Here is a 25,320-nt window from a genome sequence, read left to right as displayed (position 1 = left end):
AGTTGTCCTTTATGTCTTCTACTTGCACACAAAACTGAGCTAAACAAACTTTCATACTATCATCACAAAAAAAACCTACTCAAGAGTGTTTGTTCAGTAAAGGTGAAAGGTCATCAGGAAAAATGTTTGTTGGCGTTTTTTAGCTTCAGATGACCTTAAATAATCACCTTTTCTAAAGACTTGAGGACACTCTGTCTCTCTCGCAGTTTCTGGATACTCAACGCAATCTTGTGTCGTGCTCCTTTCGTGACGTTCTGAAAAAGACAAATGAGAAATAACAGAATGGTATGTGAAGTCATGTCTTGGGGGCACGCTGCACAATTTATACAGTCACTAAATAACCAACCTAATCACCATCTGTTTCAATAAAGGCAATCAGGACTGGGAAAAATATCCTACTATTTGTACTATGTGTGACTGCCTCAATATAACTGTGGGGTGCATTGTTTAATTTCATGCCTCATTGAGAGCTGATGTATCACCAGGTTTGAAGTCTGCACAGATATCATGCTCTAGTAACAGTGCAGGTATAAGAACAAATGAAAGCACCTGTGATTCTAAATGTTGCTCTGTGAGAATCATCATCTCCTCATAGGTCATCTGCGAGAATAGGGATGCATATTTATGAAGACGAAGGCTCTTCAACCATGCAGGAACATCTAAAACAAAAGGGACACACAAACGTCACAAAAATTAGCACCATCGGGTGGTTCAAAAAAATATTAACCATATAACTCTGAGTGAGGATCTAATCTAATATTAAAGCAGCAGCCAAACCTTTCTCTTTGTGGAAGCCCTCATTGAGGCTAAAGCAACACTGAGGCATTCCAAGAATCGTATAAGGAATGTGTCTGGACAAAGGCGGTTAAACTAATCATAACTTGGTAAGGGGCCTGTTTTAAAAAGTTACAACTTTAAAGCCGCAAAAAAAAAAAAAAATTCTATGTTTGATCATATCTAGATTAAACATGAAAAAAGTATTTTATTTTACAACAGGGTTAATTTCCCACAGTTTGTTATTCACACACTCATCCTACTCATCTTGCCATTTTGTGCTGAGAGACCATGTTGGCACAGATTTGAGATCTGAGGCTGGAAGAGAACATGTGGCGAGTTCAGAATTAAGCCACACTGTCTGTTTTTTCATTAGCAAAAAGTCCCAGAACCAAAATGAGCATATTTAAAACCTGACGTTTTAAATGTTTCTAGAATACAAATAAAATCATGTGTCTACCAACCTTTAAAAAGCAGTGCTTAAAAATCTTGACCCTGAGTTAGTAAAGTTAAAGAGTTCTTCTAATAAATGATTTCAGTGTGCTCAAGAGCTTAGAGCAAAGCATGACCTTCCTCTGTCATAATCCAGGACCCTTGTTGGTGCAGACTACTCTACAGTGGAATGCAGTTTTTCCCCCGTTCTGCCTTTACAACTTTGCGCTCTCTGCATCAAACAGAGCGGAGTTCCGCCCCTACGCATGCGGAAAAAAAAGATGTCGCAACCACCTGCATAACAAGCTGAAATATCCACGTTTTTTCCCCAGAGTTGTGAGGATAGCAGCAATCCCTCTACTGCGAGTAGCAGCCATAACTCTTCTACTCTGTATGCAACTACGGAAATAGTGCTCAGGCCCCGCCCCTTACAAGCAGCAAAAATCGACGCCAGGTTATAAGCTTTGACTCGCCTTAGCTGCCAGAGGGGAAACACCCCACATGGCTGTACGAGACTAATTTTGGTAAGTATGTAAATATATATACAACAATTAAAGATAGAGAGAAACAGATGGATAAAGAAAACAAAACTGGACACTATAGATAACTGAGCAAAGTTTACATTTTTGTTATAGTGTTCTGTTTAATAACTGTTAAATTATGTTGCGTTTATATTGATTACAGTAATCAATTATTACAGTGCTAGTATTAAAGAAAACTTAAAACTAATGGTTCATTTAAGTGCATGGGTTGGTTAGCCCCAACTAAGGCTGTATTATAATGTACGATATAACAGTCACTTTTATTTGTTGGTACAGGTCACTTTCCATCAAAAATAAGAATGGCCTGCAAAGTATCGTCAAGATTTGTAGTAAAATTGCTGTCTTATCTTTTAGTGATATGAGTAACCTACATAATTCTAGGTCCTTAAAGAAAGTTAGGATCATTTTTGGCTGATTCTAGCCATCCTCTTAGGGCAGAATACTCCCTTTTACTATCAAGATGGAGATTTGTGTTTTTTGTATGTGGCTGCTTTCTATGTTTTCACTGCTACCTGCACTACAAATTGTCCCTTGGGGATAATAAAGTTTACTTGACAGACTGTAGACAAGTTTTACCAAGGCCAAATAAGGGCTTTGCCGAGTAATTAATTCGGACCTTTCATGCCGCTGCCATCCTCCAGGAAAGTGTTGCGAGCGGAGCCCTGCTCTTCTGTCTGCTCACTGCCTGAAGAAGCTATGCTGCTCTGAGGTGATAGAGGTGCATGGTCTGTGGAGATAAAGTTCTGTCGCCCCCCTGTGTCATCCTGGCTGCCCCACTCTGAGCCACAAGCCTGGGAATTGGAAGCAATGACCTGCATGGGCTTCTTCAGAGGGCTTGGCTGCATCTGCGCAACCAGACCTGTCAAGGGAGAAATCCATATATGATCAAAACAACATTTTTTTTTACATTTATAGCTATCTAAATTACAAGCGTGGCTGTCTACCACATTTTACTCTCTCTGTTTTCTCCCGAATCAAGAAGCAGAAATTAACTACCATTACCTGTGTTATTGCTGTTAATAGGTGAGGACATCCCGCCTGGAAAAGGCATGTGTCCATTCTGGCCTGCAGGAGATGTGCTAGATGAAGGGGACTTGTCTGGCCATGCGTTGCCTGGGTCGAGAGCCTCAGCCGAGCTGGGCCATTCATCTGAGCCCTGGCGTGGGTGGTAAGGGCTAGGAGGTGCCCGAGATGCATAACCGCTGGAAAGGTGCTCCTCCAGGTGATTTAGCCATGAGGCAAGTGAGGTGCGATCTTCCAGGGTGGTGGCAGGGTGGATGAGTGCATAGGAGAGCAGCTGTCTGCTTTCTTCCACGAAAAGGCTACTCTCAATTGTGTGAGTTAACACCTTCTGCAGCAGCTTCATGTACTCACATTTGGCCTCACAGTTTCGTGGTTGAAGCAGGGGCAAGTGTGACAACAGCAAGGACACTACCTTTTCTTTTGGCTCCTGATGCCACTGACTGACAGTTGCTAATAAAAATCAGAATAAATGAATGTTTTATTACTTAACTGTCTAAGCGAATTGAAAGAGATCATGCTGTTTTAGAATCATTATCAGTTACTTATAATCAAACAGAAAGTCTGAGTTACCTGCATTGTTGGCTTCAGCTTCAAGGATGTGGATCTCAGTGCAGTCTGCCAGCCAATGCTCAAGGCAGATGTGGAGAAAACGAGCCTGGGTGCGGGACACCCTCTTCAGAAGCGACAAGAGCGCCACTGTCTGTTCACACTCATTCCAGCCTTTGAACCAATCTGTAAGGATACCTACCTGATCTCGGAACATCATGGCGCGTCTCCTTGGTAAGGAGAATGGGAATGTGCAGATGGGGAGGGAGTTTTTAGTTTTGCTGCTCTCTCACACAGAGACAGGATGAGTCCTTCCCCGCACAGCGGGGACGTTGTTTCAACAATCCAGGGATCCCCTCAGATCGGACCGAGGGGCCCTCACATGGTTCAGGTGCTGGATGAGCTGCAGACGGTAATATTGTCTGTTTTAGGAAGATGTCTTGATGCTCACTGTGTGTCAGCTGTGGTAGGTAATGGCTCACAATGGAGAAGCTCTTTTACTTCACATCATCCGTGCCCTATTAAATTAACGAACAAAGTTAAAACAATACTCAAAATGCCCTCTAGACTTAAACCCCTGGTAGTTATTATTTTCACATACAGCACCTCACAATAGTATTCTTCCCCAACCAAGTGAACATTATAAGCAAAAAGCATCACAGAATCAAAGAACACACCACACAGGTCAGGCATTAATAGCTTAATAGATCATAAACATTAAACATCTTTTGGAGCAATGTTCAACCCATTCCACTATTTGTGACGGAACACTAAAACTGCACATCCATCACCCTGAACACCCAAACGCCAACATGGATGGTGGTGGCAGCATCATATTGTGGATATACCTTTCTTCAGTAAGGACAGAAAAGTTGATCAAGGTTAATGGGAAGATAGATGAAGCTAGACGAGATACCCTCAAAAGAACTGCAGCTGTAACCGCAGCCAAAGAGGGTTCAACAATTTATTGCTGCTATGAACTATGCTACTATTGATACAAATGCACACTACAATCTTCGGATTTTTATTTGTACAATCGAAAAGTTGTTTAACTTCTTCCTTCTACTTTACAGTTATGTGCTACTGTGTGTTGCTCTCTCACATAAAAAAAAACAAAAAACATTGAAGGTTGTGGTGTGACAAAATTTTAAGAAAAAGTCAGAGGATTAAATACAATTGCCAGGCACTGTATGTTCTTCCCCTGTGCAAGCAAAGAAATCACGATGATGGTTGTTTGAAAACTTAATTGAGAGAAAATTTGAACAGACTAATATGATATGACATTTAAACAAGGCCTGTGACAAAGAATGCAACATCAATAGGAGCATTCAAGAGAAGTGTTCAATAATCGAAAAGTAGTTTCCTAAGTATGTGTAAATAAACCTACATGTTGCAACTATGAAAGTAAACGTATGTATAAGGAAATTAATCAATCCACGCTTGTATCGGCGGATGGGCCATATGTTATATTGTAAATTTGTTAACAGCGACAGAAAAACGTAAACTAAGCATCACTTTATTTATGTTATCAAACGAATAAGGATCCTTTTGTTTCTACCAGATCATTAAAATACAGTTCCCCTACTGAAGAGAAAAAGACATTCAGCACAATATCTAAAACAAGAGAATGTGAGATATAAATGCATGTCAAAATAGCCAACTCCCATCACGGCAAATGGCATCTCTCTTAGCATTTAACAGTGAAAAACAAAGCTCAGTATCGTATAGTGACAGTAATTTAGCCGTAATAAGTGTGGGACTAGTGGTTTTAACATTAATATTTAAAGAAAAACGTATCCCCGGAAAGCTAAGCTTCATTAAATAGCGGTAAACTGGAGTTAGCCTAGTCGGCCGAGTCTCTGGTGAGGGATTCGGGATTTGTATTGTTTTGCGTTGACGCTGCTGCTACACATTTTCTCCGTTGGTACTTAAAGAATTTGGGGCGAAAACCGTCTAATTAAACGTAATTCATTTCGAAATAAGGTAACGGCTAGGTAACAACACAAATGTTCATGAACTGTTATTTACACCACATGGAATTAAATTTTTTGTTTACCTTTTTCAGATGTGTCTGGTTAGCGAGCTAGGCTAAGGTGCTAATCCACAGCTAGCTCGACAGAAGAGTAGGAATAGTTCTGCTAACGGCTGCAGTTACGTTAGCTTAGCTGGGAGAAGCGCTTGTTTTCATCCCCGCACGTAATAACCCCTAAGAATCGTCACTGACAGCAGTGGACGACTGTAGTTTTGAATGTAACATTTCTGAATAGGCGTATGTACAAAAATGCTAGTTGGGATACAGAAAACAAGGAGTGTACGCCTGGAGAAATCCACTTCGATTTTGAGTTGACGTAAGACGTGGGCAAAGCGTCATACGTCTCCACGTACGTAAACTGGTTTTCCGCCGCCTGTTCCAGACATTTCATAGCTTCCGTTGACAGACATCTGCTAGTTTGAAGGTTATCAAAATACCCATAGAGAAATCAGATAACCTCCGTAAGCTTATGGTTGTAACATTAGTTCCCCTAAGAGAAAATCAAAGAGATTCTGTGGGAAGTGTGAGCGTCAGTGGAACACAAGTATGTGGTCTGCCCCACTGCCCTCTGAACTCCTATGTTAAATATACTTATAAGTGTTTTAGGTTTTTTTTTTTTATATATTATTAATATTTAGTATATTATAAACGTAATTCACAAAACAAACAGATCCAATTCATATAAAAAAATATCATATCAATACATCAACAAAGCAGTTTTGACCATTTAAAAATGTTTTCCTTATCTAGTTATCATGTAGTGCCGCCAAATTCAGTTTCTAACCCAAGTAGGTAAAATGTGATCTAAATGAGGAAGCTCAGCTCATCATATAGAGACAAAGATTTCTGGCAGCCCCCCTACTGATCAAGAATGTGGCAACAGTGGATGGTTGAATGCAGGAAGCTAAAAGTTTAGTTTAAAAATACTTTATTAATCCTGAAGGGAAATTAATTGTTGTTGTAGCTCACATTATACAGGTTTCTTCAAAGAGCTGTATTAGATGCTGATGGCTGTGGGCAGGATTTTTAAGTCCCTGGCTGTGATTCTGCTACCCCAGCAGATGATGACAGAAGAGATCACATTCTCCACAACAGACGTATTAAAGATATGCAGCATCTTGCTGCATACACTGTAAGACCTAAGCTTCCTCAAGAAGTACAGTCTGCTCTGTCCCTTCTTGTAGATGGCTTCACAGTTGCGTCTCCACTACAGTCTGTTCTCCAGGTGAACACCAAACTATTTATACTCCTACACCACCTCTACTTCTTCTCCCATGATGGAAAAAGTGGACTGATGGGTGAGTTTTCTTTGGTATCAGAACATGACACAAGGTCTTCCACAACACTAGAACCTTCTTCTGGGCCAGGATAAGGTTGAAGAGGTGCTGCAGAATCCCATAGAGCTGCTCTGCACAGGCCTTCAGGACTCTAGGGCTGACACGATCTGGACCTGCAGCCTTATTCCGGTTCAGTCTTTCCAGTTGTCGCTTCACATGACTTCTTGAGACACACAGGTGGAAGGTGGAGGCAAAGGGACTATCGGTATCTTCTGATTTGATTGAAGTTAAACATGTAGAAGCAGAAGGGTCTATGGCCAAGGTGGAAGGTAAAATATTTGAGGTGTGACAAGAAAGCTGTGGGTCAAAGGAGGGTGGGATGTCTGCTTGGCTGTGAGCAGGAGAGGATGATGCTGAGCTTGCTTCTGCACTAAACCTATTGAAGAATGTGTTTAGTTCATTGGCTCTGTCAAGACATCCATCGGTCTGATATTTTTTCTGCATGAAGCCTGTGATTTTCTCCATCCCTGACCACACATCTCTGATATTGTTTTACTGAAGCTTGCTCTCCAGCTTCTTCTTGCACATCTCTTTGCTGTCTCTTATCTTAACTTTAGGTTGCTTCTGTAACTACTCAATAATTCCCTGTCTTCCTCTCTGAAGGCTCTTTATTCTTGTTACGCAGGTCCTTCAGGTCACTGGTGATCTAAGGTTTGTTAATGGGGAAGCATCTCACAGTTCTGGTGGGGATGATGTTATCCATACAGAAGTTTATATAGTCGGGTACACACTCAGTCATGGCATTGATGTCCTCTCCATGTGGCTGGCACAGTGCATCCCAGTCTGTTGCCTCAAAGCAACCTCGCAGGGTTTCTTCAGCTTTCTGTGACCATCTTCTCACAGTTCTTTTTATTACAAGTTGCCTATGAACAAGGGGCTTACTGTATATTTCGAGCAGAGATAAACAAGACTGTGATCTGATTTGCCTAGAGGAGGTCTTGCTTTAGAGATGTATAAGTCCTTCACATTTGCATAAAACAAATCCAACGTTTTGTTTTCTCTGGTAGAGCAGCTGGCAAACTGTTGAAATATTTGAAGTGTAGCAGAGAGTCAGGCATGGTTAAAATCACCAGATATTGCCACAAACGCATTGGGGTGTTGTGTCTGTAGCTTAGCAATAACTGAGCTGATGGCATCACATGCAGTGTCGGCAACAGCTAAAGGTGGAACATATATTGTTGCCAAAATAACACTGGGAAACTCTCTGGGTAAATAATATGGACGAAAACTTACTGCTAACAGTTCAATATCTGGACTGCAGAGATTACCCTTCACAGTAACATGTCCTGGATTACACCATCTGTTGTTCACAAGTACTGCCAGTCCACCTCCTTTATGTTTGCCGCTCCTCTTTAAATCTCTGTCTCCTCGTATGGTCAGAAAGCCAGGCAGAGAGACGCTGGAGTCAGGGATATGATCCTGCAGCCATGTCTCAGTGAAACACATAATAGTGCTTTCCCGATACTCTGGCTGGGTCCTTTGTAGGGCTTGGAGTTCATCCAACTTGTTTCCCAATGATCTCACATTGCCCATCATGATCAATTGAAGAGATGGTTTGAGCTTCCTCCTTCTCTCTTATATCTTTGCTCCTGCTCTGCATCCATGGCGCCTCCTTTTCAACTCATCAGGGTTTGAGGTAGTAGTGGACGTATTATTTGAGCTTTTGAGATATTAATTATCTGCGCGGCTGTAAAAAAACAACCCTGTTGCCATGGTGACGGATCATAACAAATGTCCAAAAGTAAAAGAGTATCAGCAAAAATCTTTCCAGCTGCATAGCATCTGGCACAGGAGAGGATAATCATCCAAAAAGTATCAATTTTATCCAGCACAAAAGGAATTTGTGTTGTTAAAAAGAAATAATCAGAATAAAAAATAACAGAGCCACTCCAAACTGCTGCCACCTTGAGCGGCGCAATTCTAGAATGCTAAATCCCTCATATGTACTTGCACACAGAACCCACTTAAAGCTTATGGTTGTAATTAGATAAAATGTTAAAACTGTTAAAGGAGTGTGAGTACTTTTACATCGTCCTGTTTTCATTCAACATCTTAATACTGCCCTTTTACCCAGTTTCAACTAATTAGATTCATAGGAATAGACATTTCCTCAGTGACCCCCTTGTCCTTCACTCCGGATACTGGACCCACAAGATATGTTCAGTCTAAACGTTCACATTTGACAATATAAGGGAACAATGAGCTTTTCACAATTGTTCTTCCACTTAAAGAAACTCTGTTTGGATGCCTTATCTTTAGCCTAAACACCAAGTTATTTCTTTTTTCAAAGATTCTGGAGAAAGGAACTGCTGCCTAATTATTAAAAGTTACTGTTTGAATGATGATATTGAAGTTGTACCACACTTCAGCACTGCTTTCAATTCTTTCAACCACAAACAGAATTGAAGACTGTCTTGTATCATTTGGGTTAATACTCAAGATTCGGTTTAGAATCAATTTCACAGAGATCTCCAAAACAGAACCTACCGTTGCTCTCAAAAGTTACACACGCCCACTGGGTCAGCTGATATGTGGAGTACCTTGTGGATTGGTACTTGACCCCTTCCTGTTTTCAATTTATATACCTTAGATTGGCCAGTTCTTTCAGAACAGTTGTGTATATTTCCTCTTATACTGGTGCTACTCTATTCTTCATAAAATTGAAATCATTAGAATCCCAATCTGATTCTCCAGATTGTTTGCGTTCAATGTAACTGCACACTTACTCATTTAAGTATTTAATGAATAATTCTAATGCATCACCACCTGTCACAAAATTGCAACCAGAATGTAAAGAAATATATGAAGTTCACTTTCATAAACAATCCACAATAAATAACCAACAGTCCTATGGCTATTTAGTGCATGCAGAAGGTTTTCACCAGTTTGAAAGTTCTTTCATATGCAAAATAAAAGTTTAGACTGCACCCTAGGCAATGTGAAAGATTACATTTTGGAGAAATTATTTTGGAGAGATAAATGCACCAACTACAATTAATGTAGCACATTAGCAGATAAAACACTTAAAATGGTAACCGTTTAGGGGGAGACAGGTTGTATTTGTTTCAGTTTTTTGAATTTAGAATCCTACAAGATGTTGTCTAACACTTTCCATCCAGTCGGTTTCTCTGATGGTGGAATTTTCCGTTGTCCACATGCATCTGTGTGGACTTGGGAAGTGAAAGTAACTCACAACACCACTGTGACAATGAAAAAGAGGCGATGTGAAAAAAAAAAAAGCCCTGATAAATCTGAAAATATATCTGTTTGGTTTTCATGTTTTTACCTTTATGCATTCAGCAATAAAACACAAAACATTTTTGCAACACACAACACAGCTATACTTGTGCAAAAGAGGAAGAGTTTAGAGTGCTGCCCTCCCCTCACCATCTGCAGGAGGATCTCCCGACAGTCTGACAGAAGCTGTTGCAGTTTCAGAAGGCGGTGTCACACAGAACAGGATTCTTTGAAGATGGTAGGTGCAGTTAATACAATGACTAGTATAGTTTGCATTTATTAGCTTAGTTTTACTGGATTTCACAAAATTTTATGCATTTAAAAATATATTTACATTTATTTAACTTTACTACAAATGGACAAGTCAATCGTTTGCTTCACACTTTCGAACAGGAAACTAGTTTCCTGCTCAAGCAGCATAACACTTCCTGCTGTTAACATGTCAAAATGGTTACATTTGTTAAGATAATTCAACCCAACTATGTAAGGCGGTCTCTTAAGTTTTAGTTTATTTCAACTTCAAGTTCATAGTTCATAGTTCAAATTTACATTATTTTAATGTAAGAATACCAGCATTTCTCTAGTTGATACAATTTGACAGATATTTTTGGGCAACATATTTGCAGTCAAGCTCTCTGGTTGTGTGCGAAGTGGATGACAGTCTAAAAGAAAAACTGAAAAAGTTCAGATTTCGAAAAGAAACCAACAATGCAGCCATACTAAGTAAGTACTGCATTCTGGTAATAAATGTTTCAATGTTTTTTGAAATATAATGCCATTTGCACTTCAGATCAGAAAATACATTTTTTTATTTCAGTGAAAATAGACATGTTGAAACAACTTGTTATCCTTGAAGAGGAATTTGAGGTAAGTTAGTTCCTTTATTTACAGTTATACCCAAAGTAATGTTTTCATTTAAAAAAGAGCTATACGAAGTTTCACAATGTAGGTTTTCATGATCATACCAATACATTATTTATAGATTTCTGCCTCATGAAACTCCCAGATTTGAAATAATTTTAAACAGCACAGCTAATGTAGAAAACTAGAAACAAACAGCTAAGAGATAAAATAAAGAACTTCTTTTTTGATAGAGAGGGGGCTATGAATACAGGGAAAACCTCAACTTCAGAACCTTGAGTGTTCAAACAAGCATCAAGAAAATGTGCATTTGAGTCAGAGGTGGGAAGGTTTAGAACTAACTTAACAGATAGCTGAAGCAAAGTCCAAGCATAAGCCTGTGGAAGAAAAAGACTCAAACTGGTTGCTATCCAAAGGTACAAGGATGAAGAGGGAAGGTGAATGGAACTGGTACCTTGACACTGTTAATGGGATGGGTGTGAGTTTGTGTCTACTTGTGGCATTTTGATGGCTATTTGGGCCTTTTTCACTTCTTCTGGTGCTTGACACATATACTGGTCTGATGTGAAGCTAGGTTTGTATATGTACTTTGTATAAACCAGGTGAACATTGGCTAAGGAGCATCACAATCTCACAAGACAAACAGAAAACAGGAAGTTAATTCATGATGGAGAAGGGGTAGGGTCCAATAAATTATACTTCTCCTTACCCCTTTTTCACCACGAAGATGGCATGTGTGTGTGAATGTTTGTAGATTTAAGAGAGATGTATCTATATAATGATGAAAAGTGTTTTTTATATTCTGCACTGAGGAACATGACATATGTTGATTTTGATATTTTGGTCACTTTTGGTGAAATGACTTGCTAGAGAACAGAGTGTTGGCAAGGAGGCCTTCCAACATCAAAGATTTAGAGCTCATCTCTAAAGATAAATCATCAAAATACCAGTGAAAACATGCATAAAGCTGCCAAGGCTTATGAGAAGGATCTGATTGCGGTTATGCCAATAAAGGTTTTTCCATTAATTATTGAGACGGCAATAAATAATGTTCAACATATCATTTCTAATGACATGTAAATAAGAAAAAACAAATACTACTTCTACATTTATTTATTTATTCTGCTTTGAAATAACTTGCATCCAATATTGTCTTCCAGGATATCTCATTGGATGACCTGAGAAATGAGCTTCCTGAGCGCCAGCCAAGATATCCTAACAGAATGTCTGGTCATCAACAGTCTTTACCTGTTTCATGAAGAGTTAGTTTGCTGCTGACACTGACGTAGAGAGGCATTGTGGTCAGCTCCTGAGAGTACTAAGAGATACAAAGCAATTAACATTCTCCCCTATCTTTGACAAAACCTATGGAGGTCCTGGAAGAATATACAGTACAGACCAAAGGTTTGGACACACCTTCTCATTCAAAGAGTTGTCTTTATTTTCATGACTATGAATATTGTAGCTTCACACTGAAGGCATCAAAACTATGAATTAACACATGTGGAATTATATACTGAACAAAAAAGTGTGAAACAACTGAAAATATGTCTTATATTCTAGGTTCTTCAAAGTAGCCACCTTTTGCTTTGATTACTGCTCCGCACACTCTTGGTATTCTGTTGATGAGCTTCAAGAGGTAGTCACCTGAAATGGTTTTCACTTCACAGGTGTGCCCTGTCAGGTTTAATAAGTGGGATTTCAAGCCTTATAAATGGGGTTGGGACCATCAGTTGTGTTGTGCAGGAGGTGGATACAGTACACAGCTGATAGTCCTACTGAATAGACTGATAGAATTGGTATTATGGCAAGAAAAAAGCAGCTAAGTAAAGAAAAACGAGTGGCCATCATTACTTTAAGAAATGAAGGTCAGTCAGTCCGAACAATTGGGAAAACTTTGAAAGTGTCCCCGAGTGCAGTCACAAAAACCATCAAGCGCTACAAAGAAACTGGCTCACATGAGGACCGCTCCAGGATAGGAAGACCAAGAGTCACCTCTGCTGCGGACGATAAGTTCATCCGAGTCACCAACCTCAGAAATCGCAGGTTAACAGCAGCTCAGATTAGAGAACAGGTCAATGCCACACAGAGTTCTAGCAGCAGACACATCTCTAGAACAACTGTTAAGAGGAGACTGTGTGAATCAGGCCTTCATGGTAAAATAGCTGCTAGGAAACCACTGCTGAGGACAGACAACAAGCAGAAGAGACTTGTTTGGGCTAAAGAACACAAGGAATGGACATTAGACCAGTGGAAATCTGTCCTTTGGTCTGATGAGTCCAAGTTTGAGATCTTTGGTTCCAACCACCGTGTCTTTGTGCGGCGCAGAAGAGGTGAACGGATGGACTCTACATGCCTGGTTCCCACCGTGAAGCATGGAGGAGGAGGTGTGATGGTGTGGGTTGCTTTGCTGGTGACACTGTTGGGGATTTATTCAAAATTGAAGGCATACTGAACCAGCATGGCTACCACAGCATCTTGCAGCGGCATGCTATTCCATCCGGTTTGCGTTTAGTTGGTCCTTCATTTATTTTTCAACAGGACAATGACCCCAAACACACCTCCAGGCTGTGTAAGGGCTATTTGACCAAGAAGGAGAGTGATGGGATGCTGCGCCAGATGACTTGGCCTCCACAGTCACCGGACCTGAACCCAATCGAGATGGTTTGGGGTGAGCTGGACCGCAGAGTGAAGGCAAAAGGGCCAACAAGTGCTAAGCGTCTCTGGGAACTCCTTCAAGACTGTTGGAAAACCATTTCAGGTGACTACCTCTTGAAGCTCATCAACAGAATGCCAAGTGTGCGGAGCAGGAATCAAAGCAAAAGGTGGCTACTTTGAAGAACCTAGAATATAAGACATATCTTCAGTTGTTTCACACTTTTTTGTTCGGTATATAATTCCACATGTGTTAATTCATAGTTTTGATGCCTTCAGTGTGAAGCTACAATATTCATAGTCATGAAAATAAAGAAAACTCTTTGAATGAGAAGGTGTGTCCAAACTTTTGGTCTGTACTGTACGTACTCCACTACTAAGGTTTACTCTCTGGTTTGAGTCCAGAACATTCTCATTGTTAGGAAAAGTTTTAAGCAGTGCACAAACATTCAAACTGAGAGGTAGAACTGTAAATTAAAAATCTGGATAATTTGTACAAAAGTAAAAAAAAAAAAATTAAAACAAACGTTCATCCACCTTGACAACAGCTCACATATATTGCCTACAGCTACAAATATACCCATGATGATGGAAGGGTGTCTTATCCTCTCTGTTTCATTTTCTCAAGCCCAATGGGTAAGTAGTTAGAGCTTCCTGAATCAACAACTTGTATCTTCAAACTGTTATTCTGTTTATGCAGCCCTATGACAATATTAGCATTACTGAATTGTGAGTGAAACCCTTACATGTTCAGAGAAAAAAAATATTATTACTATCCGACTTTTTATAAAACGTAAAGCTGTTAAATCACACAGATGTAATTCTATATTTGTTGACAAAAAATTGCCTCTACACATTTCTTTATAATTCGATACATTTTTCCCTACTTCATGTTGTCAGACAGGTTCATTTTTTTTTTTTTTTTAGATATTTTTTCAGTACTAGTGGCTTTTATTTTTGACAGTAGGTAGACAGGAAAGAGGGGTAGAGAGAGGGGGAGACATTGGTAAATGTCACTGGGTCCAGGACTTGAACCTGGGACCGCTGCTTCGAGGACTGTAGCCTCTGTACATGGTCGCGCGCTTAACCCCTACACCATCAACACCACGCAGACAAGTTCTTTTTAAGTGATGTTTTGAATATATAGGTTAGACGGCTATTAGATCTGGATGTGACTAGTGAAATTCAACCAAAAAAGGTATATATGGCAAATAAAAGTTAATTTATGTAGAGCAATTACTTTTTTATATTGGGTTGGGTTAGTTTGGTTTATTCCCTTAATAAATGAAATTATCATTCAAAAACTGCTTTTTATGCTATCTTGTTATCTTTGTCAGATATTAAAGTTTGTTTGATGATGTGAAACATTTGAATGTTACAAAAAAAGCAAAAACAGTACAGAATCTGTAAGGTAGCAAATATACCATATGGTAACTTTATCCCTATCTTATTATTACAGGGTGTAAGCCAGAGCAGCAGATGATGTATGCAGGCAGCAAGAATCGACTGGTCCAAGCTGCAGAGCTCACAAAGGTAGCAGACTATGATTAGCTTTTATCTATTTCTAGTTGATGAATAAAATGGCTAACATTGCATCATTTTTTGGCAGCAGTTTAGCCAAGCCATCATGTAATGCTAAGAAAAAGTTTAAAATTTTCTTATTCTTTCAAGCATCTAATGAAATACTTTAAGATAAAAAAAAAACTAAAAACATACATTTAGCTATTACAATATCAAAACATATTTTAATCATTTGGAACTAGTCCAAATATCAATTGGACAATGTTTAAAATACAGAATACACGAGTCTAAGATTGCTTTTTATATGTAATTAAGATTTTATTTATTAATGGCATCTCTTGCACTCTGAAAGGTCTTTGAAACAAGAAATGCTGATGATCTGACAGAAGAATGGCTCAAGAACCAGCTGGCATTTTTTCGCTGAAACTGCATCTCCAGCAATTTTCAAACCAGGATCATCAATTTGACTTCCTTTCTTGATCATTGTGACATTAAAACATTCACTGTTAGCAGCAGATTTTTGCTTTCTAAGTCAGTTTAGATGTGACCGGTAACTTGTTTTCCCCTAATATTTAAATGTAGGATTTCTGAATGTTTCAGTAAGACCCATTAAAAAATATTCACAATAACTTAACTGACTTTAAAATTCAAGAAAGTTATAATTTTATCCACTGAAGTTGGAGTTTTCCATGCAACTCCAGTGCTTTAGCTAACCTATAGGTTGATTAATGTAGCACCTTCAGTGTAAACATCTTAACTATTGCTGGTGGTTTTCAGCCAATTACTGAAATCCCAGATCTCAAGCCAAACCTTGTTAAATTATTTTTTTTTTCATCACAAACTAGCTGGTGTTAACTAATTAACAAGAAAGTTTGGATTTTATTTTCCAAATAAATTAAGTACTGCCCAACATAGTTTACTGGTTTAGTGTGTAGCAATGGCCCAGTTCCTTAGCCAGAACTACAGGACATGGAATGAATGAATGTACTAAATGAACTAAAGGGATCCTTAAAAAAAATAAAGGGAGTTAATAAAAGAAGCAAAAAATGAACAAACATTTACATTTTAAAAATCACTAAAGGTAATTTTAGGCCATGTATAGGACATGCAAGTTTATTTAGGACTTTTCGAGCCCTAAAACTGAGGTACTTTCTTAATAGTTTATGAGATCCAACAGAACTGAATGTTACTGGACTAATACTTTGGTATATAAATTCATCACATTGTTTTTTAAAATTAATTATTTCATTGCAGTTATTGATAATCTCATAAAATGTTGCATCTAATCTTCCCTACAGTTCATTAAATAATTGAAAATAAACCAAGTTTTTGACCAAAATGTATCTAGCGATTTATTATCCATTTCAAAAGCTGTACCAGTATAGTAGGTCATACATAAAGAGAACAAAGACATTTTTACATGATCTTACAGTGGTGAAAAAAAAAAATACAGCTACTACTGTGTGATTTAAATCTACAAATAATAACTTGAGTAAAAAGAGACAGATCGAGTTCAAATGGAAAGAATATTTCGCACACATTTTCAATTATCAAGAAGCAACAGATGTCGATAATATTATAGGCTCAGTGAAGGGGTGAGATAGACCAGTTTTTGAGCTGAACATGGAGTTTAAGCTTGCTGCAAATCTTAATCACTGTCACTGGCCTCAGAGGAGTCGGATCCCCTCTCACTTCCACTTTGGGCATGGGTTTCTGAGTGGTCACTGCTGTGGTCAGTGTGTGCTGGAGAGGCGCTGTGGCTCCTCCTGTTCTCCGCTTCATCCTCGCTTCCGCTGCCTTCCTCCCCACTGCTCCTGGCCGAGTTCTTGGGCTCATTGTCATCGCTGTCATCGTCACTTCCAAAGATCTCTTCCTCGTCTCGCATCTCTCGGGTCCTCTCCTCGCCGCTCTCGCTCCCACTGCCGCTTGCCTTCCTCTTCCTCTTCCCACTGTCCTCATCCTCTTCGTCTTCTTCACCGCTCTGCTCCTGGTCTTCCTCCTCCCTCTCAGATTCACTGCCAGAGTTCTCTGCCTCGCTGCCACTGCCCTTCTCTTTCTCGTCACCTGGAGAAACAATTGAAACTTTCATTTGACATTCACATGTCCTACATGTACTCACATTTTAACTGCAAATTAAAACACCATTGAAAACCCAGTGTTTGCAAAGGTCAGTTATTTTTTAAAAGAACTCACCAGAGTCCTGTATATCTTTGTCCATGTCTTCCTCCTCATCTTCTGGCTCATGGTTCTCCAGCTGAGCTTTGCGAGCCTCCTGAAAATCCAAATAGACAAAATCATCAGTGAGCTGACAGAAAACCTAACAATCTTAATAGGATACATAAAGTAATCGAATCTCAATTTACATTTTTATTGTTTTGAAAAATCAGATAATTACTAATACAGATAAGGATGAAAATAAACTAAAAGAGTACCACCAAATATGGATGCAGACGTGTTGACAAAGCTGTCTATTGTTGTAGACAGAAATTGATTCTTTCTTTGACAAAAAAAGACTTTTTCCCACTGAAGTACGACAGCTTATTAGCAAGGCAGAAAAGGATGGAGTGAGCACTCTTGAGCCACGATTATAACTTTGTGCACCAGCTGTTTTAGGAGTTTTTGGAATCGAGTTGCAACACATTCAGTACAGTTCGTATTTTGAACAGCAGATGGCACTGCAGATTAAATCTGTTTGTATTCAACAAACATTTATATAGGAAGTATATAAGTATATATAGGAAATGCAATCCTAATTTAACTAAGTACTATGTTTTTTCTCATAACTTATTTTAGTTGTTTTTCCAAGTCTATCAAACATTTTACAATAATTATTTGCTGTGTGTTTATATTCAACTGTGTATATCCTTCCTAAAAACAAATGAGCTTTCAGGCTCTACCTGGCTGCTCTTCCTGGAAAGCAACAACTGTATTGTGTAGGAGCTGTTACAAAAATGGGGATGTGCACAACTGACCGACAAGGCCGAACATGCCCCCTACAGACAGTGCGTGTGCTTCTGTCATAAGATGCGTTTCTGGTGATATAAACAAATATAAACCAGGCGTTGGTTTTCCCAAAGATCTTTCATGAAGGTAAACGTGTAGAGCTGGAGTGGTTTGACAACGCCTCAGAAGAATGTTTTGACAGCTACATTACAGAAGCATAGATAAACCAAACAGTGAAACTTTTAGCTGCTTCCATTCACTGTTGCCATGTTTTACACAACCAGTGCGCAGCTCGCTAATTTCAAATATAATGGATTCACAACTATTTGGAGAAGAGCTGGTACACCTCTGCGGGCATCAGATCAACAACGCTGGTCCCAACAAGAACAGATGTTACATCTACCTGAAGGCCTACTCACCAGATGGGGCTCTCAGATTGCTGGGTAGGATGCTGGTCTGGTAGGTTTCTTAACTACTTCTCACAGAAAACATTTCTCCTTAATGTCTAAACTCTGCAGCAACAGTGGCTGCCTTATGCTCCCTTTATTCGATCCCCTCTAACTACATATTTTCTGACTTTGGACACGAGAACCAACTAGATTATTGTGAGCTACAAGGTCAAACACAATTCAAAAGAAAATGTAAAATCACTCACCTGGGCTTCCAGTTCCTTCTCATTCATATCTCTGTGCTTACACACCAGCACGGCATTTGTAGTGGACTGTGCTCCAGCCTTGGCTCTCCTCTTGCTCAAGCGTACCCTATAGGTCAAGACATTTTTTTAAAGAGGAATCAAGCAAACCGTAACCATCTTTTTGAAAATAGTATGTTGTTGTTGTTTGAGAATTTACCTAGTCTCCAGCTCGTTGTAGTAAACCCCGTCGCCATCTCTGAAGATAAAGAAGTAGTTCTCCTCGTAGCCTTTGCTGGCTTTGTTCTTGACATTCCAGTTGTATTCCCTTGCAATCTTATAATCATACCTAAAAGCCAAAAAAAAAAAAAAAAAAAAAACGTTTTTTATTACTCCTGGCTTATACACATTAGCTGAAAATAGATATTTTGTTCCTTATTGATCTATTGCTTTCACTTACAGGTCCTCAGGCATATAATCCAGCCCTTCATCACAGTCTCTCTTCCGCTTGCGCAGTGTTTCCTCATTAGGTAAGAAGTAGGCCACAAACTGATTTCCTTCCTCGTCCATCATTCCTCTGTAAAAAAAAAACACACATTACATAAAGGTTAAAGGAAAAATATCATAGTTGGTAAACATTTAGCTCAAATAAATTTGTTAGTAGTTACCTGATCATGGCTTGAGACATCATATCCACACCTTGTGGCCCTGATATATCTTTAGGTGCAGGATCAGAGTCAAAGATAACCTGAGCGCATGGGTTGATCCACATCTGAAGGTAAAATGCATGAGGCTCATTATTCTAATCGTTTTCCACATTTATCCTTCTTTCCTAGTACTTATATAATTTAAAGCACACCTCATCACATTTACAAAGATTGTAAAAAGATTGTGAAATCATTCATTAAAGGTAACCCCACCTTAAAGTCAGGGAACGCAGGCAGGACCTCCACAGGAGTGACTCTGGGTTTACTGTAGTGCTGCGTGATCTGCAAAGGATGACCAACCAAAACATGTTCCTTTAAAAAGCCATCCATACATAAACATGTCCGCTTACCCTGACTTTTTTCTATTTTGGATACAATCAAAAAGCATAATAACATAGCTCAACAAACTGATTTCTTGACGAAAAAAAAAAAACTTCAAAATGGGAATAAGTCCAATATATGGCAATTTAAATCCAACATAGAAAAAGGAAGAGCACTCTTGCAACAACGATCTTCTTTGTAGGAAATCTGGATGAGCTCCATGGAAGTAAGCAGATGAAGAGGACAGATGCATCCTCATCCACCAAACACAATCTCTCAATTTCAAATATGTTTTACATCAGGAATATGAAATAACAAGAAACTTGACTTCAAGGAAACAAACTACCCAAAATTGAGGAAAATAGACCCAACACAGTTCATGCCTCATGACAACAATATTCTAGCAGTGTCAGAGGTCAAACCATCAAGCGTTTACTTTCCTTCTCTCCAAGTAGGAATCTGCTGATGTCCACAAAGATTGTGTTATTGAATAAACTGTATGCTTTCCCACATTCCCACTTCAGCCAGGACTAGTTTTTTTTTCAATGTCTGAGCCAAATGAAGAAAGCAATGTCATCTGATTGTATTTTAACTTTCCTTCTACCCACCATGCAATCCCATTTAGCCAGAAGCGGCTTTTTAGAATCATATGTTATTGTAAGAAAAATGACCTTAACCGACTTATAGAGTCGGTTTGAAGTACGTTATTCTGTCCAAATAGCTGTTGTGGATCAGAGTAACAATGCTGGTCAGAACCGGAGCAGAAAGTAAAACATTTACCTCAACGCTGGCAAAATTTAAGTGTTTTGAATCACAGTTTTTGTCTCCAATCATAAATCAAGTTGGTGAATTATTATTTTTTTTCTTCGTTAAGCAGTCCTCGATTTCAGAAAAAAAAAAATAAAAAATAAATAAAATATATATATATATATATATATATATATTTTTTTTTTAAGTTAATTAGAGGCCACAAGCTGACTAACAGATGTAAACAGTAATATATTTAAATCAATGGTAGTGGGTATGGTGGATGACAGTTTTATTCCCTTTCTATTTTTCTGTTTGGCAACGTTTCAGTGTGATTTATGAATTTTGTACAGAACAGACGTTATAAACCTTTGTCTTCAGCCAATCCTTTTTCTGATGTGTGTTTTAAATTGTAATAGTGACAGTTTATTATTTCAATTTTTGTAAAGTCCTGAAATAAAGTAATTCATTCATTCTTTTGTAAAATTGCTTCAAAGCAACCAATAGTCCTTCTCGATGGCCTTACTGAACTCTTCTTACACCTGAGTTTTTGCCTCTGCTACCTCACAGTTCACAACACTTTGCCTCATGGTACCCCTCAGCTGCCTCAGGAGTCGCACAAGCCAACCAGGCCCGATAAGACTCCTCCTTCAGCTTGACGGCACCCCTTGATGCCGGTGTCCACATCGCATTCGGGGATTGCCTCCACAACAGGCAACCACAGACCTTACAGACACAGCTACGCCATCGTCGATAGAGGGCTCTCCGTCATATGTTCCCAGCAGACCCTTTTTCTACGCTTGGGCCTGCCAAGTCTGTCCGGCTTCCTCCTCTTTAAACACACCACCAGGTGGTGACTGGTGGACAGCTCAGCCCCTCTCTTCACCCAACTGTCCAAGACATGTGGCCGAAGCTCTAAAGTACAACTACAAAGTCGATCATTGACCTCCGGCCTAGGGTCTCCTGGTGCCAAGTGCACTGATGAATACCCTTATGTTTGAATATGTTGTTTGTTATGGACAATCCGTGACTAGCACAGAAGTCTAATACTGAAACACCACTCGGATTCAGATCGGGGAGGCCATTCCTCCCAATCACACCACTCCAGGTGTGGCTGTCATTTCCCACGTGGGCACTGAAGTCCCTAATGACAGAGTCCCTGAGAGGGGCACCGTCCAGCACCCCTGAAAGGAACGCCAAGAAGGACAGGTCTCCCACACTGCTGCTTGGCCAGTAGTCTAAAACAACGACCAGAGATCTCTCCCCGACCCGAAAGCGCGCTGATGTGACCCTCTCATTCACCGGGGTAAACCCCAACATGAGATGTCTGAGCTGGGGAGCAACTTGCTTGTCATTCAAGTTGTGTGAAAGCAAAAATATATATATATATATAAATCTAATTTATGAGATTTCAGGCAGAACCATAAATTAAAAAAAATCCTTGTAATGGATGAGATTAATTCTTCCCCAGACATTCCCAGAATCGGAGTTGTACACCGTATATCCACAGAGGGTCTATCTACCTTGAGTGTTTTCTCTGCCTCCTGAAACTCACCGATTTCTGTGCATCCTCAAACGTCTTCTCAATGGCAGAAATCTGACTGTCTCTATCCTTGTAGATCTCTTCTTCTGTAAACTGCTGTTTGACAGACACGCCAATCCTGAACACAAAACATGTCTGACTCAGACTCTAGCATACAAAAACATTAAGGCACACAAACACATCAATGCCTTTAGTTTATAAAAAAGAAAAAAAGTCAAACTTACTTGACTTCAACTTTCTCGTTAGAAACACCGTATCTGTTAAACTCTGTGGAAATATATTCTGTCTTCCTCATCCATGGCACAACCTTGGCATGCTGCTGTGACCTTAAAGAAAAAAAAAAGCATATGTTTTTTAAAACATTTTTGAATAAAGGTAAAACATTAAGCCCCTTATTTAATTAGCCTTGCCTTTTGGAACCGGATGGAGCCTGGATGTCCTCTTCCAACAGTTTTTCATCAGCAGGGTCCAAAAGAACTGGAAGTTTAAAGTGTTTGCTTATTTTACATTTTATTTAGGATTTTCAGTGTTTCTGTTGTGATTTAAGAAAAAAACTAAAAGAAAAAATAAAAAAAAATTATGTGCATTGTGTGTGTGTGCCCCTAACTTACTATTGGGATCGATGCGGTAGGTGTCTGGATTGATGAGGTCAATGGTGACCCCAAGATCTGGTTCCGTCAGGAGCTCATGTTTATGTTGTTTCTCTAGAGAGGTGGCTTTATATTGGACAAACCTGCCAAAACAGAAAATAAAACAGTGTTGCTCTTGAAGAGGTTGGATTCAACAGAGTCATGAGTGGTTATTAAATTAACCGACCTGTGCTGATCAAACGGATAGGTGATGAATTTGGGATCAAATGGGATGTCGGGCAAGCTGTTGCAGTACTTCACTCGGCAGACGATTCCCGACCTGCACCAGATTCACGTAGAACATTTATAACTGGCCTCAATTAGACATATTAGTTACAAAATAGTTAATCTGCTTACCTCTCTGGCACGGTTCTGTGAGACGACGGCCTGCTGGAAGGAAATTTAAAAAAAAAACTGTTAAACATTTAGATGTATTACAGTCTCTAATGGATTACTGCCAAATCCACTGTTATAGTAAAGAGTTATTACCACTACCTTTAGTGATTTTCCATATAATGCCTAAACCATTGGTAAGACACATTCCTGGAATCTGCTGTAGCTCAGCAGATAATTTAAAGCTTCCCCACCGTCATGTCATTGCATCCTTGGGATAGACACTGAACCTCAAGTTGGCCACCAGGCTGTGTTTTAGTGTATGAATAGGCAAATGTCACTTGTAGTGCCAAGGTGCTAAACATGTTAAGTCCTTTCACTTGTTCTCTGTTGTGTAACCTACCAGAGATTATTGCTCTTTTGTTAAAAGATCTGTTTACTGGCTGACTTTTGGCCCAATATTGGGATTTAAAACCTGGGCTATTATACACATGTAAACTAAGAGTCAAAATAAATATTTAAACTTGGAAAATATCTAAATACACTTCTTTTAAAAGTAGGTTCTTTTCAAAAGAAGGTTCTATATTAAACTGCACTAAAATCTTTTTCCTGACATTTTCTTTTTGACCAGTAGATTAATTATTTAGAGTTTTGACACCAGAGATTCAATATGGGTTTTTTTCTCAGGACGTTACATTATGGTAATTGTGTCTATACAGGTGTCAAGCAGCTGCAACTCGTCCCCATAGAAATAGATCATAGCTCACTTGTCCTTAAATTACTGTCCCACATTTGAAATGTTTTCTTATTTTTCTACAAAGCACTAAATGGTCGGGGTTCTAAAGACAGGTATGAACTATAGAGACACCAGAGGTCATCAAAGACCTGCTTGCCCAGTGTTCCCAGGACCAGGATTAAACAAGTGCAGGCAGCAGGTACGGGTGAATCACAATACATGACAATATCATTGAATAAGGCATTTACTTTGGTAATTCAATTAGAAAAAGTGAAACCCATATTAAATTGATTCAATGCACACAATGATGTATTTCGAGAACCTTTGATTTGTTCTCTCAATTTCGAATATTAAGACTTACAGCTAATAAAAGCCCAAAATACAATTGGCATTTGGCATAGGATCCAATAAAAAAAAAAATATTTCTAATACTTCATCATGGGGAAGATTGCTAACTTAACAGTTGTCTTGGAGACAGCCATTGACACCCGCCACATGGAGCGTAAACGACAAAAGGTCATTGTTAAAGAATCTGACTGTTCACGGAGCTTTGTGTTAAAGCATGTTAATGGAAAATTGAATGGAAGGAAAAAATGTGCTAGAAGAAAAAAAGAAAAAGCAACGGGAATAACTAGAGCCTTGAGTTTAGGAGGATATTCACAAGATGTGTACCGTCACAGACCATAAACAGAACCCTTCTGTCTTTAAACCCTTTTTTCATTGGTCAAACGCAGATATATCCCAATATATGGGCTACAACCAGTGTTGCCAGGTGTACGATAATTTCCGTATTTGTACGATAATTTTGCTCTCTGTACGATCAATATTCCTAAAAAAAGCCAAATGTACGAATATTTGACCATTCCGTGAATGTGTGGTTGTAATCAGTTGTCATCAGCCTATCGCCAAAGTCTGTCGGAGTTTTTTTGTGAACCTTGAAGGCATCTGTGTTTCCGGATTCGGAAACAAATGCCCGAAATTCCAGCCAATCGTGCTTTTCTAAATGTGACCTACGTGTGACGTGAATGCGTTGGCCTCAGAACAACGGCTATGATTGGCTGAATAGTCCGCCCATGATTGAGGAAAAGAAAAAAAGAAAAGAAGAAGCAGAGCCCGGCACTGTGGGGCTGCAGCTGTTGATAAATCCTTTCCATACTGACGCCACAAAGCTGCTAGTGCCTGTTAGACGATATTCAACACATCAACAGACTTGTTATTTTGGTTATGACGAGTGTACGATAATTTCCCTCAAAATACGATAATTGTATGTCTCTAATACGATAATCCTACATTTCTCACCTGGTAACACTGGCTACAACTGTCATCTGCTGGTGTTGGTCCATTGTGTTTTATCGATGGTTGTTGTACGCGACTTTAATCGTAATTTTTGGTTAATGTTAAACAGAAAATGGTAATCTGTTGCAGTTTGTTTCGAAATGCACCATTTAAATGAGTTAACGCCTTTGCCATTATAAAAGTATAGCTGTTGTGTACCTGTGGCCGTCTTCCCGTTGAGCTTGAGTTTGGATCGTCGGAGCCATGTTTACGACAAAACCTCCCTCACAACTTAAAACAAAGCTGCTCGTTCGATGATCGAAACAGATCCGAGTGAGGTCAACAGCAATCTACAGCTTCACACAATATGTAACACGTAAATATTGCTACAAACAAAGCAACAAACTAAACATTTTTATTTCCTCACGACGAAACAGCATCAGGAGGAACACGACCCGGTGGTGAAACGAGACCTCCGAATCCGACGAGGGTTCT

At 39.2% G+C, this 25,320-nt stretch overlaps 3 protein-coding genes across 6 annotated transcripts in view; 1 reads left to right on the top strand and 2 right to left on the bottom strand.

Annotated features, from left to right (window-relative positions):
- The window catches only part of LOC124884033 (protein Smaug homolog 2), a 17,580-nt gene extending 12,069 nt beyond the window's left edge, over window positions 1–5,511 (bottom strand). The window contains exons 1-6 of the mRNA XM_047391618.1: window positions 5,374–5,511; window positions 3,342–3,835; window positions 2,751–3,221; window positions 2,365–2,607; window positions 550–659; window positions 168–254 (exon numbers count right to left, since the gene is read on the bottom strand). Of these exons, the coding sequence (XP_047247574.1) occupies window positions 168–254; window positions 550–659; window positions 2,365–2,607; window positions 2,751–3,221; window positions 3,342–3,537 (1,107 nt within the window). The 5' untranslated portion in view covers window positions 3,538–3,835; window positions 5,374–5,511. The remainder of the gene's footprint in view (window positions 1–167; window positions 255–549; window positions 660–2,364; window positions 2,608–2,750; window positions 3,222–3,341; window positions 3,836–5,373) is intronic.
- Window positions 5,184–16,299, top strand: gmfg (glia maturation factor, gamma). 3 transcript variants are annotated; one of them, XM_047391624.1, is made up of 8 exons: window positions 5,184–5,300; window positions 10,025–10,161; window positions 10,550–10,646; window positions 10,741–10,790; window positions 11,945–11,994; window positions 13,993–14,075; window positions 14,899–14,972; window positions 15,313–16,299. In XM_047391624.1, exons 2-8 carry the CDS (start codon window positions 10,159–10,161, stop codon window positions 15,382–15,384), a joined length of 429 nt encoding a protein of 142 aa, XP_047247580.1. In that variant the 5' UTR covers window positions 5,184–5,300; window positions 10,025–10,158; the 3' UTR covers window positions 15,385–16,299. The 3 variants fall into 3 exon arrangements, with proteins under 3 accessions (XP_047247580.1, XP_047247579.1, XP_047247578.1); XM_047391623.1 differs by lacking the exon at window positions 5,184–5,300 and adding an exon at window positions 5,569–5,698; XM_047391622.1 differs by lacking the exon at window positions 5,184–5,300 and having other exon boundaries at window positions 10,016–10,161.
- Window positions 16,300–25,320, bottom strand: paf1 (PAF1 homolog, Paf1/RNA polymerase II complex component). 2 transcript variants are annotated; one of them, XM_047391621.1, is made up of 14 exons: window positions 25,045–25,320; window positions 22,839–22,868; window positions 22,669–22,761; window positions 22,464–22,585; window positions 22,263–22,329; window positions 22,077–22,178; window positions 21,865–21,970; window positions 19,455–19,523; window positions 19,203–19,306; window positions 18,995–19,111; window positions 18,755–18,883; window positions 18,559–18,664; window positions 17,154–17,232; window positions 16,300–17,024 (listed from the first exon to the last, which is right to left on the bottom strand). In XM_047391621.1, exons 1-14 carry the CDS (start codon window positions 25,089–25,091, stop codon window positions 16,609–16,611), a joined length of 1,587 nt encoding a protein of 528 aa, XP_047247577.1. In that variant the 5' UTR covers window positions 25,092–25,320; the 3' UTR covers window positions 16,300–16,608. The 2 variants fall into 2 exon arrangements, with proteins under 2 accessions (XP_047247577.1, XP_047247576.1); XM_047391620.1 differs by having other exon boundaries at window positions 22,839–22,871; window positions 25,045–25,319.

This window comes from Girardinichthys multiradiatus, chromosome 18, assembly GCF_021462225.1.
Source record: "Girardinichthys multiradiatus isolate DD_20200921_A chromosome 18, DD_fGirMul_XY1, whole genome shotgun sequence".
Taxonomy (NCBI): Eukaryota; Metazoa; Chordata; class Actinopteri; order Cyprinodontiformes; family Goodeidae; genus Girardinichthys; species Girardinichthys multiradiatus.
The sequence above is the reverse complement of the archived record's forward strand: the minus strand, read 5'-3'. Positions and strand labels throughout refer to the sequence as shown.

Coding starts and splice junctions, on each gene's coding strand:
- paf1 (XM_047391620.1), bottom strand. CDS start 25,091: ATGGCTCCGACGATCCAAACTCAAGCTCAACGGGAAGACGGCCACAG. Junction 22,330..22,463: donor CTACCGCATCGATCCCAATA/GTAAGTTAGGGG, acceptor TTAAACTTCCAG/TTCTTTTGGACCCTGCTGAT. Junction 18,665..18,754: donor TACAACGAGCTGGAGACTAG/GTAAATTCTCAA, acceptor CTTGACCTATAG/GGTACGCTTGAGCAAGAGGA.
- gmfg (XM_047391624.1), top strand. Junction 14,076..14,898: donor CATTTTCTCAAGCCCAATGG/GTAAGTAGTTAG, acceptor TTATTATTACAG/GGTGTAAGCCAGAGCAGCAG. Junction 14,973..15,312: donor AAGCTGCAGAGCTCACAAAG/GTAGCAGACTAT, acceptor GCACTCTGAAAG/GTCTTTGAAACAAGAAATGC.